At 37.6% G+C, this 20412-nt stretch overlaps 1 protein-coding gene across 2 annotated transcripts in view; it reads left to right on the top strand.

The window, feature by feature from the left end:
* Nucleotides 1-20412, top strand: part of NLK (nemo like kinase) — a 150842-nt gene that overhangs the window by 100871 nt on the left and 29559 nt on the right. For both annotated transcript variants that reach the window (XM_037070322.1, XM_037070321.1), the window contains exon 4: nucleotides 20053-20159. In XM_037070322.1, the coding sequence (XP_036926217.1) occupies nucleotides 20053-20159 (107 nt within the window). The remainder of the gene's footprint in view (nucleotides 1-20052; nucleotides 20160-20412) is intronic.

Raw genomic sequence — 20412 nt, forward strand, 5'->3', positions numbered from 1 at the left:
CACATAAACAAGCCCAAGCTTCTTCCCAGAAAGTACTGGATTACCAGCCTGATTGGGAATTAAAATTTGGCTTGCTTTGGGAAAATCTTATTTATAACTTGAAACACAATCTAAGTATTTTATGGAGACAAATATAGGTGGTACAGGTCTTTGGTGCTAGAAGCAATTATAATCTAAAACCAACAGAAATGAAAAGTATAATGGAGTGACCGTGTCCCAATTTGCCAGGACTTCAGGATTTTACCTGATGTCCTGGTATAATAAGTTCTTCCTTTCACTTTCAGAAGTGCCCCTGTTTGGATAACAGCTTTGGCTTGCACAGGCAATGTTTAAATAGGAATCTCTTGTCATAAAGGCAGTGAGGGAACTTACCATGTCCATTTCAGCCAGTTAGAGCTCTTGATAGGCAGTCATGTAGTTTTTGGCTCTCCAGATGTAATGATTTAATCGATAGTATGGCACACTGTATTTCATAGCAACATTTTATAGTTGAAGGAATATACAATATATGATTCCTGTTGCTATGAAACCATTGTAGGAGTCATTGCAGAGTTAAGAACAAAAAAGAATGAAGTGTGTATATGCATATGTAAGTGAGCTCTTCCTGCAACAGCAGTTACTAGCATCTGCATCCTGGGAGCTTCGAAGATTGCAGTATTGTTAGAATTGTCCAGTATTGTTAGAATTTCCTCTTCATTTATTTCATAAACATAAGAATCAACTGTATTCCCTAAGACCTGAAACGTTTAAAAATTTTGCTCGCTGATATAGTCCCAGCCCTTAGAACTGTCTAACATATAGTAGGTGCTAAATAAATATTTGTAAAATTAGTGAATAAGTTTCTGCCCTCCAGGTTTGTAATCTAATGGGGAATACAATCATATAAATAATATTTATCATCTAGGTTGGAAAGTATAGGAATAGAAAAGAATCAACATATTCTGAGAGCATTGGGGGTCTAATTTTCTCTTTTTCCCCATTTTAGTTTTCCCAGCTGGATTACTCAAAAAGCATTTGATGACTTAAAAAAATTTTCTTTCCCACTTTCACCAATTTAGACTTCTTACCTCTGACACCTAGTACAGGAATGATACATAATAAAGGCAAAACAGAGGAAAAGGAATGCCTGACTCTAACCACCACCTAGATCTCTCGTCAGCTATATTTACTGAGCCAAACTTTTAGTACTCCCATATATATAATATTGTACTAATCTTTGTGGAAAATCACAGATGAAGAAATTGAACCTCAGAAAGGTAAATAACTTATCCAGAGTCACTTAGAATTGACAGAGCTGGGATTTGAATCCATGTTGACTTGTCCAAAGGGCCGGGAGTGCTCAGAACCTAATGCTGCCTTTTAGTACTTTCCCTCAAGAATGCAGTCTGAAGTGAGATAAGATGTAAAGAAATAACTATCGTATATGGTAGAATGTGCCAATAGAATATAGGGAGGTGGTATGAGACTTTTAAAAGAAGATTGCTTAAGGCAGTCAAAACAGTAAGACTTCTTGGAGGAAGAGACATTTTAGATGAGTGTGGAAGGGTGAGAAGGATTTGGGCAGGGAGCATTGAGGAGGGTGGATATTCCAGATGGAGGGAGTATCAGGTACTCCTTTTAGGGAGGGGCAAACCATTTTACAGTTGACTGTAGGTTAATTAGCATGCATGATAATGAGAAATTAAGCTACTTGGGGCCAAGTCATGGAGGGTCTTGAATGTTGAACTAAGGAAATTTGTCTTTATTTGTTAGGCATTTGAAAACCCAATGAAAGATGGTGAGGAGTATGACCATTGAAAAATGTTCTTTATAAACTTAATGAGTTTCTTTGGGGAGTGATAAAGTTATATAATTGTACAATGGTGATAATTCCACAATATTGTGAATGTCCTTAATGGCACTGAATTATACATGCAAAAATGGTTAAAATGGTAAATTTTGTGTTATATATATTCTACCATAATCTTTTTAAAAATTTTTAACATTTTAACAAGGACTTAGCTGAGAGGCAGTGACTGTTGTAAAAGGAAAACAGGATTCTTAGCAGTCGATTGGGACTTTTTTCACTGTTGTACTCAACAGTCTGGGTTTTGATGTTGATGATTGGTTGGGTTGAGTATTTAAGGAAATGAAGAAACTGGGGGTGGGGGGCTACCTTGAACATTACAGAATGGCCACATTGGAAGAGAAGCAATTGAAATTAGAAGAGATGAGATCCAAAAACAAAGCATTGGAGTGAAAGCAAAAAGCAGGTTCAACCGCAGTAGTAGTGCAGTTAGAATATGAGATTGTGTTCTAAGAAAGAGCAAGTTATAATTGCTACAAGATGTAAAGTAGAGCCATGCTTTGAGGTGGATGAAGTGGAATAAAAATGAAAGTCCTTGGACTTCAGATGGTTAAGAAACTGAGAGGTAGAGATTCTCTACTCTGGCTTCACATTGAAATCACCTAGAGAGCTTTTTTAAAAATGCAGATGCACAGACCCTACATCTCAGAGATCTGGATTCTGGTTGTTTTAAGTTGTGTCCTGGACATCAGTAAGTGTGGTTGTTTTCTTTTTTTGTTTTTAATGTTACCCCCTCTCCATGGTCTTAATGTGCCTTCAGGGTTGGGATCCACTAGGCTGAAGAACTAGAGTGATTATCAGCGGGAATGTTGAAGTTATTATTTACCCCCTGAGGGACTTTGAATATGCAAATATAAGCCAGCTCGTTGTTGTCATCTCTGGTAAGACTGGATTGTAAAGGCTGCTAGATGAAACTAGGGTAAGAGACTATGGAATTTGTTACTGGTATGTTTTTCTTTAAAGAGGTCTTAGAGCAATGGCCCTGGGACCAACCATAGCCTAGAAAAGGGATAGGAGAGAAGGAAGCAGCTTATCAGCTCTTTAAATGGAGACCATGTTCCCCATAATCGTGTTCATGCTCCTCTTGTAAGTCCATCATAAATGCTTTTTTAAAAAAAATTATTGATTGATTTTGGAGAGAGAGAGGAAGGGAGAGAAACATTGATTTGTTGTTCCACTGTTTTATGATTTATTGCTTCTTGTATGTACCTTGACTGGAGATTCAACCCACAACCTTGGCATATCAGGAAGATGCTCTAACCAACTGAGCTATCCAGCCAGGGCATAAATGTTTTCTTGACAGCCAATTTAAGTGTGATTGATCTACATATCTTTAATAATTAATCTCAAGACCCAATTCATCTTCTGTTTAAGCTTTAACAATCTCAGAATATATCTTATTTTAGGGAAAAAGTTCTAACTTTATTTTAATTGTGACACATCAACAATGGAAAGGGCGGATTTCAAAATGAGGTATCAAGTTTAAGGCTATAGGTGTCTTTGAATCAGAGCCTTGAGCTAATCACCGAGACTCTGCTTTGTTTATTCTTTGAACTATGAGTTTTTGAACTTATAATAGAGTCAGAGTCATGCATTTAAACTGAAGCATATACAACATGGGTTTGGGTTTTTTTACATCATTAAAAGAGAGAGAGATCATTTAATTAGTTTTTGCTTAATTCCATTCATTTAGCTTATTTTCCAGCATGAACATGAGATAGGAATAAAGACTGTACTATTCCCTCAGGTAATTTCAGCTCTCAGAGGCTTCCCATAGTGAGAGCATTTCACCAAACTGACTGTGATGCTGGTGTTGAGAGAGGTGCTGTAACACAAGGCCTGTTTCATACGGGGTGCGATCAAAGAAAACAGCACTCTGTCCCAATACCAGAGAGCACAGTACTGTTGAATTGAATGAGAGTTAGATATATTGGTCTCCAACATAACGTCTTCCCAGATGATTTTTTGTGAAAATCATGTTTGTTTTATGTCCTAACTTTAGGACTTTATTTACCCTCAGGAAAGATACACCAGCAGGTAGTGTGAACTACAACAGCCATTGCTGTTATCCTTTAGGAGTTCATGGTTTAATGGGGATGATTGACAGTTTGCAAATAATTATAATACCAGGTAATCAGTTTTACAATAAAGATATTAACCACATTTTCTTAACCAGAAGAAACTGCCCTATCCTCCTCTCCCCCCAAAAAAGGAATTTGGAAGACTGATACAGAGCTTACTGTTTTCCTAGAATAAGGCATTTTCACTAGTTCTTCCTACATCAGTCCATAAGAATCAAGTACCTATTCGTAGAATAAATATATTTTCAGTATTTCCAGTATTTCTTGTTTTCTACTAAATTTAGGTGGTATCTGATTTCTGTTGGTGTGTCCATATAACCCTTTTTGCATAGCTGTTGTAATTAAATAGCAGTGGGGACCAATCCTAATAGGTGGCAATTTAAGTGCATAATAGAACATTCATTCCATAAATTTTAGAAAGTGGGGGCTGTGAACAAGTGGATAAGACATGATGGTGTATTATATATATATTTTTCCAGCTTTACTGAGATATAACCGACATAAAACAGATCTATCTGGACAGAGAAGGCAGATCACTTACAATGAAACACTATTTTGTCTCTTCTTAACTGCCATAAAAAGTACTCCGGAACAGACTTCTCTGATATTCCTCTCCTGGATTCTTTCTTCTGGGTTTTTGTTCTCTGTATATTTTGAATCCTCTCTGCCCTGCATAACTATTTGTCTTAATAACTTTGTCTTTTAAAATCTTCAACCAAAAATGAATTCCACTGGTAATGGGTAGCACTGGGTAGATAAGGAAGCACCAATAGCTTGGCATAGTGAGAGGTTTGTCCTTTCTCCATATAATGCTGTTTGTGACAGTTTATGCTGCTGATGGTAATCTACTCTTGGTTTTAATGACATCATTCTTAAATTGCTCTCATTCTGTTGGGCAGAAGGGCATTGGAAACCAGGTTGTCCAGATACAGAAATAAGTTTTTCACGGTTAAGGAAGGGTGAGTGGGTCTAATTTGAGGGCACTTTATCTATTGAAGAAAGTGTTACAGCTTGTTGTATTGGCAGAAAAATGCATGGTACCGTTTATATGACTCATGTGCATCCCTTATCCTCTGAATGGATTAAGAGGTGATTGGAGAATTTACACCTTCTCTATATGAATTTTAAAAGAGAAGTAAAATGTTTTTAAGCTAGGTAGAAGCTCTTCTTTTAAATAGTGCTTTGCTTAATGTTCAGGAAAATGATAGGAAATGGTATTCCATTCATTTCATTTGTCTTCTATTCCTTGGGTTTGTGTATATGTGCATTTGCTTTGGAGCGTTACCATGGTGGGAGATTAGTAGTCACTGGGTTCTACTGTCTGCATTTGATAGACACAAGGCTTGCCCTTGCCTTCTCCAGGGTACTCTGAGAAGAAGAGAGCTGAGGTTTGAAATAACTTCATTTTCTCTAGAATGTTTTTTCTATTTTATTGCATATGTGTTTATAGCCTTAGTGACAAGGACTCAGCCAACGAAACTTTCTGGGCTATGTCAGAGTATATAGAATGATAGCTTTCCAGTTCTTTTTTTCTGGAAAGAAATTTTAAATTTCAATTTAAAGGTAGTTTTAATTTTTTAATATTTGACATCCTGTAGAACAAGTTATTTACCTTAAAAAGAAAGGGAAATGGTCTTTGCCTGGGAAAGAGATTGTTGTATTCAACATTTTAACATGACCTTATATTCCATTGATTTCTATAGAAAAGCACAGACATGCTTCAGAAAAGGTCAGTGATTCTAATTGAAACACACATGGATTTTTTTCCTAGTTGCAAAGGCACTCATGCTTTTGTTGCAAAGATGATGAGATTTAGGACTGACCATTTGTTCCAAGAGAAAGCAGTTCTCTGTGATGCATTGCTTTTTTTCTTTCACGTGGAGAACATTGTTTGAAATCAACAGTATCCATAAACCAAATTTTCATTATCCATGCTATTTAATGCCCTCGTTTTTATTTCAGAGGCAGTTACATGTCTGAGGTCTAGGTTGAAATTTCCTTTCTCTGTGGGCCAGATTTTGGAAGGAAAAAATGTGAGGAAAGATTAAGTTTCATTTTTATGGTTGTGAGATTTTCTTCTTTCAAACAGAATGACAAGATTTCAGAATTAGTGCTTTATGCGGGTTGAAGCAAGTTTTAACTGTCATTCTTGGACTTTTAATATAAGAGAATCCATGGCTTGAGTGAGGAGCTAGGCTTGAGGATCTGCATACTATGATTAAAATTCACTGTGTCCATTTGGAAAAATCACCCAGTTCTCACGTTTGTTCCAACGTGTATTGCGTGAAGTTGAAGACTGGAAAAAAAAAAAGACTGTAGAACTGTTGACCTATGTTGCACCTACTTAATAAATATTTGATATTGCAAGATTCCTTTTTCATAATCTGGCTTAATGTTGGTTTCTATACAATATTAAATGAAAGAAAGAATGATTCAGTTTTCATTATCTGAAATCAGTAAAGTCTATTTAGGGATTAGAATTGTATTTTTAAAGCTTCTGTCCATACTTACTCTGTAGGAAATAATTTAATGCAACAAGTTCTTCATTTTCCTCTCCTAGTCTAGCCAAACCAGTTAAATACCCTATTTTGCTATATGAAAGCTTTTAACACATCATTGATAGTTTTTCACACATCAGTTGTTCATTCTACTTAGAATATTCTATGCACATAAACTCTAAATAGTAAGTTTTTTAACCTAGTGGGTAGTTTTTTAGCATAAGACAGTATCACAAATTTCCCCATGTATACACAACTTGAGCTGTTCAGAATTAATAGCTCTGTTATTAAAGGGCTTATTTTGCCCTGGCTGGTGTAGCTCAGTGGATTGAGCTCGGGCCTACGAAGCACACGATCATGGTTCGATTCCCAATCAGGGCACATGCCTGGGTTGCAGGCCAGTTCCGAGCAGGGGACTCATGAGAGGCAACCATACATTGATATTTCTCTCCTTCTCTCCTTCCCTTCCCCTCTAAAAATAAATAAATAAAATCTTTTAAAAAATAAAAATAAAAAAGGGCTTATTTAGCATAGCTTTCTTGTGACATATTTGCACAGCAACTTATCAATAGTAAGCATTTATTCCTAATAGTGTATAATTTGCCCCAGTCCTTAATGACTATAGAAGCTGTGTAATGAATCAGTCTTATTCTTTCCCCTTTGTCTAAGGAGTGGGAACACTCTAAATCACAGATTGGTTGGAAGGCCTAAACAGGGGAATGTGGAAAATTGACCTTTGTCCCCTATTCTTGGAGGACTGTAGCATTAGATAACTGACAAGCAAATGTCTCCCTTTTTTCTCCTACAAAGCCTTGGTGGCTCCTCCAATACATGTTCTTGGTATCATGCTCTTGGTAGAGCATCTAAATAACAGCACTCTAAAATACTCCTTCTCCAAGATTCCTTCTGTCTGTCGTACTTCATCATCCCTTAGTTCTGCTGCTTGACCACAGCAGCCTTGAGTTTAGTGACTTGCTGTCACAAGGTCCTCATCCTCTGTCTACTTCAAAATCCTTATGGCTGGTTCAGGACCTGTGTAGCCTGCAGATTCTGCCAGCTTGAGGAACTGGAAACAAAATCTATTACAGTGACAAAGAACTTGGAACTTGGAACCAGACTGCCTAGATTTGAGTCTCCCAGCTTTGCCTCTCACTACCTATGTGATCTTGGGCAAGTTACTTAATCTCTCTGTGCCTCAGTTCCCTGGTTACTAAAATCAGAGTGACAATTGTACCTACCTTGTAATTTTGAGGATGAATTGGAATGGAAAGATAAGTAGACAGACTGACTGACTGAGGCAGAACCTAGTGAAGCAGAAAGGCAATAGGAATTCATACGAACTTTCTCATGCAAAACGGAGTATGTCAAACCCACCAACAGATGTCATTGGAAAGTTCTCATCACAAACAAATACTTTCACCATGGCCTAACAGTAACAAACCTAGCCTATTTATAAAGAGGATTTTCTTTACAACAAGATGTGAACTTATAATGAGGAATGTGTTGTTACAGAGAGAGGATTTTTTTTTACACAAGATGTAAACTGTAATAAGAAATAGGTTAACTTTAGCACTTCATATTGCCTTACCTCGTCTCTTCTTCCCAGAAAATCTATTTAATTTTGCTAGTACCTCCAAGCCCTTCATCCAGACTGCTTCCACATTGTATCATTCCTCCTGCTATTTTCATTACCTTTACCAAACTTTTCTTATTAATTAAAAGGATATTACATAATTTTCTCCTTTAGCCTGCCATCCCAAGACCCACTCCCCTTTCAAGCCCTATAGTAGTTAAGTCACGCCCCTAGTAGTGGTCCCTTCCTGGTTACATAAAGGTAACTTACACATATTAGCAAATCCTCAGGTGGTTCTAAGGTTCCAACTCACAATTGGGATTTTTTTTCACTGTGCTTTGAAGAGAGTCACTGTACGTAGCTGAAACAACTTATTCACCACCAGCTCTTTGATCAACCTGTGTTCCAGGTGAGGCCAAAAAAAATCAAAAACTTGAGTCTAGTCTTTCACCTCTCCATGAAAAATAAATATCTCTCCAAAACTTCACAGCTGGTGGGACTGAAATTCTGTCAGGCCTCCCAATTATTAGAGGGTGATATTGAATGACAACAAAACCACACCTAATTTGAGCTGCTGAAAAGACTCATAACCCCATTATCATTCTCCTGAACTGGTTAACCTTCTGGCTAACCTTCTAGTTATTAGCCTCTTGACATATTTAATTCAAGTGTAAGAGTTTAGATAGGCTCATAGGACTACCTATTTGATTTTTTGTTATATCCCACTGTTCTAACTATTTTCTGAGGTTGGTAGACACCAGGAAGCATGTGTTATGTGGAGACACAGAAGTTTCAGAGGCCACTAAATATATTAGACCTTCCTTAATTGGAGGATACCGGGGAGCAGTGGGGCTTTTAGCCACTTCATGGACCAGCTGACTCTCCCTCTACCAACTCCGTTTATTTGAGAGCAGTACTTGAGGGAACTTAGTAGACCTACAGCATACTAACACAAACCTGTATTTTAGCCAGAGTACAATTTATTTATGTACTAATGATACTGGTTTGCTCTCTGAATACTATGTGAATGTCACTATTAAATATTAAGAGCACTAAATTATATAGTTGGTGATAGGTTTAATAATTATGTGTTTAATTGATAGTCTTTTCCTCTTATTGTTACATCGGTTAGTAATGGCAAGAGAGCCAGATCATAGAAAATAGGATAAAGTCAAAATAGCATTTTTTTCCAAAGGAAATATGTCATGCACAAGCCAAGCGAAGTTTTGTTTTGTGTGTATGTGTTTTTATTGTTTTGGAAATGTGGGTGACAGTCTGATAGCTAATTTTTACCACCCTGGCTCAAGACTTAAGATTACCAGCAACCCTTTACCCACAACCAGGGAAACCCCTGTGTTGGGTTTACAGAGATCTCACAGAGCTTAGCACTTGTAATTATTCCCTTTACTTTACAGTTTGTCCAGAACCAACCCAAGGTCTCTCTCGAAAGTAATACGCACCGTAGAAAACTTTCCTGGTCTAAGAAAAGGTTTTTTGTCCTTGTGAAGCAATGTGACTTATCACGAACATAATGCTGTTTGGTGCCAAAAAACCACGTGAGACCCCATTAATAAGTGAATCAAATTGTCTCTTCAGCAGGGATATCCTTTTGAGAGTGCTTAATCTTTCCTTTTAAGATCAAGAGTTTAAAAGAACCTTCTCAGCTGTCTGTTTTGTGTTACTTTTTTACTTATATTTTTGCTTTTTCCTGGGAGGTAGGGAGAAACATTGAAAAGAAATAACAATCGATTTGGCAAAGGCATGGACTTAGCTATCGGGCAGTTCTAAGTTCAACTGTGAATTCTCCACTCCTCCCAACTTACTAGCTTTTTGACCTTGAAAAAGTTATTGAATACTCTTCCCTGAGCCACGGATTCCTCAGTGATAATTGGAGATATTTTTCTTTGAAGAATTGTTGCAAGGAATAAACAAATTGATGTATGTAGGACATTTGGCACAGTGCCTAACATTGATGTTTAATAAACTCAATACCCTTCCTCCCTCTTATGTCGATGATGAGGATGATGATAGCAGCTACTACGTAAGCCCTGTTCACCATGTGCCTGGCATTTGTATGTGATTCACATACAACATCTAAGCCCTGGCATTAACTTGCTTAATGTTATCAAGCTAGTAAATGGCAGTCAAGATTCTAACCTCGTCTGTGATTCCAAAGCCTACACTGTACTTCCTCCCACTCCCTAAATCCATTTAACTCCTTATTTTAAAAATCAGCTTCCTGGCCTTCTCTCTTCCAAGGTAGAATTACTTCATTCACCCTTTTTCTGAGGCGTAGTTAATCTTTTGAAAGACCGCACAGGTTAAGAACAAGGGCTGGGCTCTAGTGCTAGCACTGCAGAATACTAAAATCTTAGAGTAATTAGGAGTAGATAAATAAATTTATCCAGCTAAATTTAAAGCTGGATGCCTAACATGCAGAAAACTCAATACCAGCTGTTTTTCTTTCTTGGTCAAGCTTTCATGGCCATGTACACTGAAATCTTTTTGCTTCCTTGTTGCTTCCTTGTTTTCTGTATTTGATTTTTATGTATCAGTCTCAGTCTTTTCCAGCCTTTTGAAAGTTAACTTACATTCATCCATCTTTTTTCTCTGTTGTCATTGAGGTAGCGTGCTCTCTGCACCCACTTGGTGCCTTTTCGGTATTTATTGATGCTAATGATGATGGTTAAACAAAGATGCTGTTGGCACCAGTCCTGCAGCCTCTGAGACTGCATGAGTAGTCATGACTTCCTAAAAGCAGAAAAGGACTTGATCATCTTACTCATAATTGAGGTCAGAGTTTGGTGTCAGCATTTGTTTCTGTGGTGATTGTGTAGCTTTTTCTGCAGAATTACCTTTGGCAGTTGGAGTAGTTGGGCTTCCTGGCATGGGGCTGATGATCATACATTCTTAAATTACTTTCAAAAGTAGATACAGCCTCCTAGACGTGGGCTAAACAGATATTGATCATAGTACAGATTTGTTTAAATTGGAGCCAGAGGTCGGGGGAAGCTTACCATTGAGTGTAGTTTACTGCCTGGCTCTAGACATGTTTCCTACCTGGTCTTGTAGCCCATAAAAATAGTTGTACAGAACTACAAATATACTAAATACCCCTCACTTTTCTCTGCCTTTCTGACCTGTCTATTCTCACCTCATTTCTTCTCAGAAGAGTCTTTTTTTTTTGTTCTAAACTCTGTCCTATGTGAGCACAGTTCCTTCCTCAGCAACCTTTGTGGGAGTCCAGCAGGGTGTCCTGCATCTTCCGTGTGCAGCACTGCGTACTACCGGCTCTGGTGTGTATCATTCTACAGACTGGAGCATCATCGAGGTTGAGTTTATAACTTATTCATTGTGATGTGTTTCCAGAATTTTCGTATCCAGATTCTCAAAACAGAAGAAGGAAAGAAATAGGGGGAAATTTTTGTGCAAAGAAAAAGATTATAACCAAAAGCAAAATTAATACCCTATCTGTGGTATATTTCATTTAGTAAAAAGTAGAGATTGTTACTTCTTTCTTACCATATTTAATGAGTCCCAAACTTATATTTTCAACTTAGGCCTCGCTAAGGCCTGTCCTAAATTTCCAGCAAGCTCTGATTCAGATATTTTTTTTCCATGTCAAGGACTACTAGCCCAGCCCTCTACCCTGCTCCATACAAAAAGTTAACTGGGCAGGGTCTGTTACACACACACACACACACACACACACTGATTTTTAACGTTCTCATTCATTAAATAGCGAATATGAACCTATTCAAATAAGCATATATGATTCATAGATACAGGGAAATGTTTATTGAATTGTCAACTTTAGCTTTGTGATTTGCCTAAAGGATAAGAGGAATAAGATTTGAAGGAGGTATGTACTCAGGAGGTGGAAAGAGGCAAAGAGAGTATGCAGTAGAAAAGCTTAACTCTGTGGGTTTTTTTGAATTTTTGTATTATTTTTCAGTTGTTGGCAGAAGGAGGATCATTGTTGGCCTGTCATCCTGACAGTCCTTCACCCCCTGTCCAGACCTGTCACATGAGAATGGTCTTGAGTTGTTATGAGGATTAAATGGGGTGAAATCTGTTAAAAGTTGTATGCAGTGGGCTCAGAAATACTTCTCAGCAAACTGGAAGTATTTCTCCTCTGAGGTTGGGGCCCACGAGTGACAGAGCGAAGACTACAATTCAGGTACTAGAAGTAGTGAATAAAAGTACTTGAGTGGATCTGAGCAGTTGCTTCAGAAATCTTCAGATTCAATTCCTTCCACAAAAGGAAGGCTAAAAATGAGAACAATCCATTCTTTTGAGTGACCTGCCGCTTGTGTTGTAAGAATTCGTTGAGACAATTCATACAAAGTGTTTAGAAAGCGCCAGGCACATAGAACTCAGTAAATGTTCATTGCTTTTATTTTTTATTATTTCTCATGTGCTTTTTAAAGAAAATTTTACAGTGAACCATTTTAGGAAACCAAATGTAAGTAAATATGTATGTAAGTGTTTTTGCAGATACAAGTAAATTGCCAGTTAGAATGTGCATGTAATTTAGAAATTCAGTAGTTTAAGAAATCTTAATGATTTCTTAAGATCTTTAAAGGGTTAAATCGCTGTAGTTACTGGAATTTAGCAGTTCTAATAATTTAGAGATTTCTCTCTTTAAAGTGATATGTCTTGGTTATGCTGCTTTCTGGTGGCAGGTCTGGCATGTTCAGTTCCAAAGCAGTACCTATGGGCTTTATGAGGTTAACAACCATAACACTGTTGTGATTGCTTGTCTAATTGTTCATCTCCCTCATTAAGCTGTAAACTCAGTGAGGGCAGTGACTCTTGCACACCTACTGTGTTTCCAGTGATTGCTAGTAAAGTATTGAAGAGTGAACAGAGTGACTTCTCATTCGAAAACACATGGCAGAGGAGAAATTCTGAAAGCTGCACCATGTAATGAAGTATTGAATTTCCTGTTTTTCCTAGAAACCTGGTTTTTGTAACATGAAAGTAATGTCAGTCTCATGGATTTCATTTTCTCTTTTAATAGTAAACCAAGTTGGGGAAAATTTCATGGAAAGGGTCAGGCCTCAGAATCTTTACAACATAGGTTTGAGTCCGGGCTCTGGGGTCAGCAGTTTGACCTCCCCCAGCCTTGGAGAGTTACAAATCAGGCATTATGAGAATTAAACGAGGTGGCACAGAAAGTGTCATGTGGTGGCTTCCTTTCTCTTTTCCTTCTCATAGTACAATAATAAAAAGTCAGCTTTCTTTATTTCAGAGTAATCTGCACACTGGGATGTTATTTGGTTAATAAACGAGAATAGTAGGCCAGCTTCTATGGGAAGCAACTTGGTGAGGTAGAGAGAGCACTAGACCAGGAGTCAGGAAATCCAAGGTAGTCTCAAGTTTGTGTTTTTATTAATTGATGTTCCCCCATAATTAATAATATTTGGGAAAGCACCAAAAGGACTATTTTCTACTACATTATAAAGAAACTTCTAAAATGTCAGTAGTATTTTAAAAATCAACTCTGAAACAACACAAACACTTGTTTTCCTTGGGCACCCGAGACATCAGAGCTGCCATGTTCTCCCCGCCCCCCATACATTATAATTGTTCATTTGCATCATTCATTTTTTGAAGCAAATCAGTACATTTTGAAATACATATTTCATGGAGCTTCTTAACTAATTGCTGCAATCAGCAGCAATTTATTTTATAGCAGGACTATTCAAATCACTCAGGTTGGCATACCATGCGCAATGTGTTTTTTATGGTCACATTCTTAATGATGGGTTTTAATAGAAGAAAATGGTTAACTTTATTAATATTCTCCTGAAAGCCCTAACTTTGGTCCTTTAATTTATCTTTATCCAATGGTAACTTAAAAGGCCATAGCAAAGTGGACCCCATGGGCGCATCAGCTGTTGGAGAGGCTGTCCCATTTAGAAGGATGAGAAAAGGGGAAGAGCACCCTGTTTTTCCTCTTATTTGGAGACCCTCATTAAATTACTCAGAAACAATAATCAGATAGCTGCTGTTCAAGTTAATGGCACCTCTGAGTCCCTGTCAAGAGAGCTTTATTTAATGTGCAACAGACCTGGAGTGATGCAGGTGCCTTTTCAGGCCCTCATTTAATTTAAGCTGCTTTTGTTGGCATGGCAACTAGTTGAGACATCTGGGAGACATTATGCTGGGGATTGAGACTTCAGAGGATTTCTGCTAGAGCAAAGCAGAAACCTTATCATAAAGTGGTATGTGTTGCTTCTAGATTTCTGCACCTGTGTTGTTAGTTCTTCAAATTCAGGAATTGTATTTTCCTGAGAAATAAATTTGTAAAAGGTTGGCCTGGTCATTGGCTTGTTTTCTCTGGAAAAAAAAAAAACCTGCTTGTGGCATGAAAAGTGTGTTTCCCCTGAAGAATTTACTTTGCCAAACTAAAGCTTGACAAAACGTAATCTCTGCTGAGCAACTGTTTTAATCAGTGTGTAAAAATTATACATTTAAAATGTTTCAGTCTCTTACGTTTAAAAGATATCAATGAAGGGGAAAGCAGCCCGGCGCAGAGGTAAACCAAGTGGTAAAGGTAGACGGGGGCTCTGTGTGGTTTTGCTCCGGACTTTCTGGTTCAATTACAGAGTTTATTAACTGACCCCATTCTTTTTTAATCCAGCCTATCATTTTCTCAGGAAGCAGAGATATGAAAATAGCCCTCTTAAACTCTCCTTTCTTAATAGCTGTAACGAAGTTGAATGAAAGGTTTTTCAAGTTCACAGATCCTGAAGGCAGGGACATGGTGATCTAGTTATTTGTGTTTAGCAGAGGGAAAACCTGCTGGTTTATATTTTGACAAATAAAATAAATTATTTTGTGAGAGAAATAAAGTATATATGTATGTGGTTTGCTCTGTGTTAGGTTGAACCACATGAAATTATTAGTTTTGTTGATCAAAAATGATCTAATATTGTCAGTTCAAATCTCATGTTCAGGTCAAAAACACCCTGATATGGAAATACATGTTTTATTGTGCTAAATGAAATGTAATGATTTTTTTTCTGAAATGAGAAATTATTTTTAAAATACCTGGTTAGAACAGGACCCATGCCAGCCAGGCAATGTTTTTATCCCCTTTCTTTGAAAATGTCGTCACTGCTAGAAGAAAGCATGTGAACGTGATTTCATACTTACTCTCTGCTTTTGGCTTTTGTGTCAATTTGTTCCTTTTATAAATCAAAACAAGATTCTTTAAGTACCAGCACTGAATTCAACCTGATAACTTGAAAAGTAAGACGCTTTCTCTCTGCCACCTGCATGCAGACCGACTGTGACTACTAACAGTAAGGGTTCTGGCATCACAACTTGGCTGCCAGTTTTGCAGATGTGGAAGACAAAATAGAATATAACCTGCTCTTCACTTCCATACAAGAACTTTTCAGTCCTGGCAGGAATGAAAATTGTCAGTTAACTCAGCAGACGTGGCTGACATCCCATAGAGATAAGTGCTTTATACTCTACTCTATTTAGGAATTTTTTTTCCTGAATAAAACTTCAAGTTGACAACACTTAATATGGTGATGGTAGTTGTGAAATTTTTCTCCTGTTGTTTTGTTCCTGTGTAATATTTCTTTGTCCCTTGAGATTTCTGGAACCAACTCAAGAATATCAGTACTTCTGCCCGGCTGGTGTGGCTCAGTGGATTGAGTGCCGGACTGTGAACCAGAGGATCGCAGGTTGGATTCCCAGTCAGGGCACATGCCTGGGTTGCGGGCCAGGTCCCTGGTGGGGAGTGCACAAGAGAGAGCCACACACTGATGTTTCCCCTCCCTCTCCTTTCCCTCTAAAAATATAAATAAATAAAGTATTTAAACAAGCTTCTAAAAAAAAAGAATATCAGTATTTCTGATTAAGGCTTAATGGTGAAAAGAGAAGTCTTTCCTGACTCTATCCTATGATTAAGATTCTGGCGGGGGCGGGGGGGTGCTTGGATGGTGTGGCCCAGTTGGTTGGAGTGTCATCCTGTAACCAAAAGGTCACAGGTTTGATCCCTGGTCAGGGCACTTGTCTACGTTGTGGGTCCAACTCTGCTGGAGACAACCAGTCTGTGTTTCTCTCTCTGTGTCTCTCTCTCTCTCAAATGAGAATAAAATAACCCTTTTAAAAAAAGATTCTAGTGGGAAATTTTTTTTCAGTATATATAAGAAGATTAATATCCTTAATTTTTAAAGCAAATATCCTCTTGCAAATAATCACCCAGTAGAAAATTGAGCAAAGGACAAAAACAATTCTCTTTTTCTCTCATACTCACATATTTATGTAGCCAATAAACATGTAAACAATTTTTTATCCCTTTCCCCAACTCGCACAGAACCCTGCAGATCTAAGTTATACTATCGTGTACCCTTAGGCAAGTTACTTGCTTTCTGTTAGCCTTGATTTCCTGTTCTGTAATTGGGGATTTAACCACTGACCTTGGAGGATTGCTGTGAAAATTACGTAATTATGATATTTTTAAAATTCTTAGTGGAGTAACTAGTACCTTGTAGGTGCTCAATAGATCATTTATTCCACAGATATTTATAAGGACTTAACTGTATGCAGGCATTATTTGGGATAGACTTGTGAATGAAAGAGACAAAAATCCTTGCCTTTGTGAAGCAGGGTTGGGCAGACAGATAAACAATAACCATAATAATTTTGTAGAATAATTACTAAAGGGGGGAAAAGTAGAGCTACGTGAGGGGGTGGCAATTGGACAAAGCGTGCCAGATGCAGTATTAGAATGGTCAAGGTACGCCTCTTTTGTAAAGTAAGATTCAAGTAAAAACACAAAGGAGGTAAAAGAGCCAAGTAGATGTCTGGGGAAGCGCAGTCTGGGCAGAAGGAACATCTAGAGCAAAGGCCTAGGCTCAGAGGGTGTCACGTATGTTCAGAGAAGAGCAAGGAAGAGAGTGATGGGAGAGAAGGTCAGAGAAGAAGGCCAGATCATTTATGGCCCTGTAAGGACATCTTTAGGGTTTTGAAATGGGAAGCTTTTGCAGAAGAGTGACATAATTCAACTTTGATTCTAAAAGGTTATTCTGTAAAATGCATACAAAATAAAATGAATTGATGAACAGAAAGAGCCACTGATAAATTTGTGCTAAAACAAATAGGATAAAAGAGTGTAAATGTAGAATCTAGATGATGGGCGTGTCACTGTTTATAATTCTTTCCAATCTTATGTGTGTTTGAAAAGTTTTATAAGAAAAAAATTTTAAACTATTAAACACTAAATCTAACTCATGATAATACTGTAAATTAACTAATGTGTATTATTTTATAGAGTGATGGCATTTATGCTATCATATAAGGAAATACTGAATGCCAAATCTTCGCCTAACCTTCATTATGAAGTAGAATGTATTTTTTTGGAAAGAATCTGGTTAATAAAACTTAAGATAAAAATAATATCTAAGAGCCCTGGCTGGTGTGGCTCAGTGGATTGAGCACCAGACTGCAAAGCAAAGGGTCACCAGTTCAATTCCAGTCCGGGCACATGCCTGGGTTGCAAACCAGGTCCCCAGTATAGGGCGTGCAAGAGGCAACCACACATTTATATTTCTCTTCCTCTCTTTCTCCTTCTCTTCCCCTCTCTCTAAAAATGTATAAATAGAATCTTTTTAAAACAAAGTATAACACATACAGTTACGCACAGCACACAATATTTTATAATAAACAACTTACTGGCTTATGTCTTACTGTAGATGTCAATTCAGAGTGTGCTCTTTATGCTTATAAAAATAATCACTTGGCTATAAAACAGTATGCACTGTGTTATGCCAGTAGCCTCATACATCTCATATTTACCACATCTTTTGATTGCACACTTTTCTGTTGTGCTTCATTTAACTCTGTATTGTTTAATTCATCGTGGCCCTTAAGTGTACCAAATCTGCTAATGTTGCTAATAAGAAGCCATGTCAAGAGATTGACCTGGAAATGAAAATAAAAGTGATCAAGGACTATGAAGGTGGAAAATCAGTGATGGTTATCTGTCAGTCACACACATCCCATTCCAAAGTGACAGAAGCTGTTAAAACATCTGCTTCATTAAAGGCAACAAGACTAACAAAAATTTGAGAAGGGCCTATATGAAACAGAGAAATTTCTGGTGACCTCCATTGATGACCAAACACAGAAGCATGTCCCTCTCAAGCTCCATGATGATCCTGGCCAAAGCAAAAAGTTTGTGATGTTGAAAGAAAAGGCTGAATTCGACTACCATGTTGAATTTACTGCTAACTCTGGGTGTTTTAAATGACTAAAGAATCGTTATTCATTACACAGTGTAAAAGTGAGTGGTGACTCCACAGGTGCTGGTGTGAAGACCACTGAAGAATTTTTGGAAATGCTAGATAAGTGATCGAGGAGGAAAATTACGTGCCAGAGCAAATACAGTAATAGAAAGGAATGTTCATAGTGCATTGTCCGCTTAAAAGCAAATCTGTGAAGAAAAAAGCAACCAAGGAAACCACCATGGATCTATTTCTGAAAAGAACGGCCCCTCCTCAAGAAGAGCCTCCGGCAGGTCCGGCAGGAAGTAGTTTAGAAGAAGGCCTTGTTATCGTTGGGGATGACAGCTCCGTGCAGGTTGCTGCCCCTGAAGACCTTTCGATGGGATACGGTGTGGAGGTGGGAAACAGTGATGTCAGCGGTCCTGACCCTGTATAGGCCTAGGTTAATGTGTGTTTGTATCTTAAGTTTTAACAAAGAAAAAATTTTAATAAAAACATTTAATAAGAATATAATGAAAACTATTTTTGTATAACTGTACCATGTGTTTGTGTTTTAAGCTATTAAGTATTACAAAAGAGTTGTAAAGTTTTAAAAGCTTTTCAGTTGATAAAGTAAAAATGTTGCAATAAGCTAAGGTGAATTTATTATTGAAGAAAGAAAATCTTTTTTTGCGAATGTAGTATGGCCTTACTGTATACAGTGATGTCCTAGCCTTCGCAGTGATTCAGTACTCACTCATTCGCTCACTCAGAGCAGCTGCCAGTCCTGCAAGCTCCTTTCGTGGTAAGTGCTCTATATAGTTGTAGCACTTTTATTTTTATACCATATTTTTACTGCATTTTTCTGTGTTAGACACACAAATATTTACTGTTGTGTTACAGTTGCCTGCAGTGTTCAGTACAACAACATGCTGTGCAGTTGTGATAGATGCCATACAGCGTAAGTGTGTAGGAGGCTCTACCATTGCAGTTTGTTTCAGGGCATTCTGTGGTGTTTGCACAATGACGAAATTGCTTCATGATATATTACTTAGAACGTATCCCCATCATTAAGTGATGCATGACTTTACTTAAATCATAAAATGTGTCCAAACTTAGTAAGTTCTTAACTGCAGGCAGGGTAAGACATGAATCTGTCCTATTCTAGATATAACAAAAGACCCTACCTTTGCAAGAGTTCTGAGTCCCCCATCTGCATTGCTCCCCAGGCCCCAGCCCTTTATCGTTTGCCATATGTTCATTCAGCAAAACTCAGAATATAATAGTACAAAGCATAGGAAGCTTGCAACTTAGTAAAGGAGGTATAAATACATTAAAAAATTAAAAAGTTATTAAGATTGTACAGTGAATGGTTAGTTTGTTAAACTAACCATTTTACGCAGTTTTAGGAGTACCACACTTCAGTTGATAGGTAGTTTGTCATCTTTCCCACCGGTGCCGTGGTGGCCCTATAAGACCGCCAACCCTCCCTGTTTGAAATAGACCCTAACACTGGTCTTCACACTCTTCCTGGCCTGGATGTCGTTTAAAATGTTTAGCCTTATTTTCCTCTTTTATAATGCTGATTATAGAAAAGTCCCTTGGTTGTTTACTTATACTAACTTTTAAACAGTAAATTCTTTAATTTTGGCAATGTTTTATCTTCTGAGGGCTGGATTCTCACCTCTATTGTGCTGTTCTAGAAGCTTTCTTTTACTAAGCTTTTTCCAGCCACAAAAATGGAAATTATTCTTTAAACCTTGGGCCTACTTTGAGGGCATTGGGGGCTGAATTCTCCGAACTCTCCTTAACTTAATGCCTCAAGATATGTTGTCACAGAATTGATGCAGAGTGACCTACATAAAATTATCGTCTCTCCTCAACCACTCAGCTCAGATCATGTCAAAGTTTTTCTTTATCAGATTTTGCGAGGTAAGACTTTCTTTGTAAAGAAAAAGATAGTGTCACTGTGTAAATTAAATGTTTTATACTTTTCATTTGAACTTCAATCTGACCTTCCAAGGCTTGCTTCTTCCCTAAAAGACTTTTTTCTTTTGACCAACGTGTATTTAATAATCTCTGTACTTGATGTTAAATAAGAGGCTTTTAAGGGTATCCAGATGGTCTTTATTTTTAGTGATACAATAGAAGGCCCTAATTGATTAGGGAGTTGAGTACTTTAATC

The sequence above is a fragment of the Sturnira hondurensis genome, unplaced genomic scaffold, assembly GCF_014824575.4.
Source record: "Sturnira hondurensis isolate 20B ecotype Veracruz unplaced genomic scaffold, ASM1482457v3 Scaffold0018728, whole genome shotgun sequence".
Lineage (NCBI taxonomy): Eukaryota > Metazoa > Chordata > Mammalia > Chiroptera > Phyllostomidae > Sturnira > Sturnira hondurensis.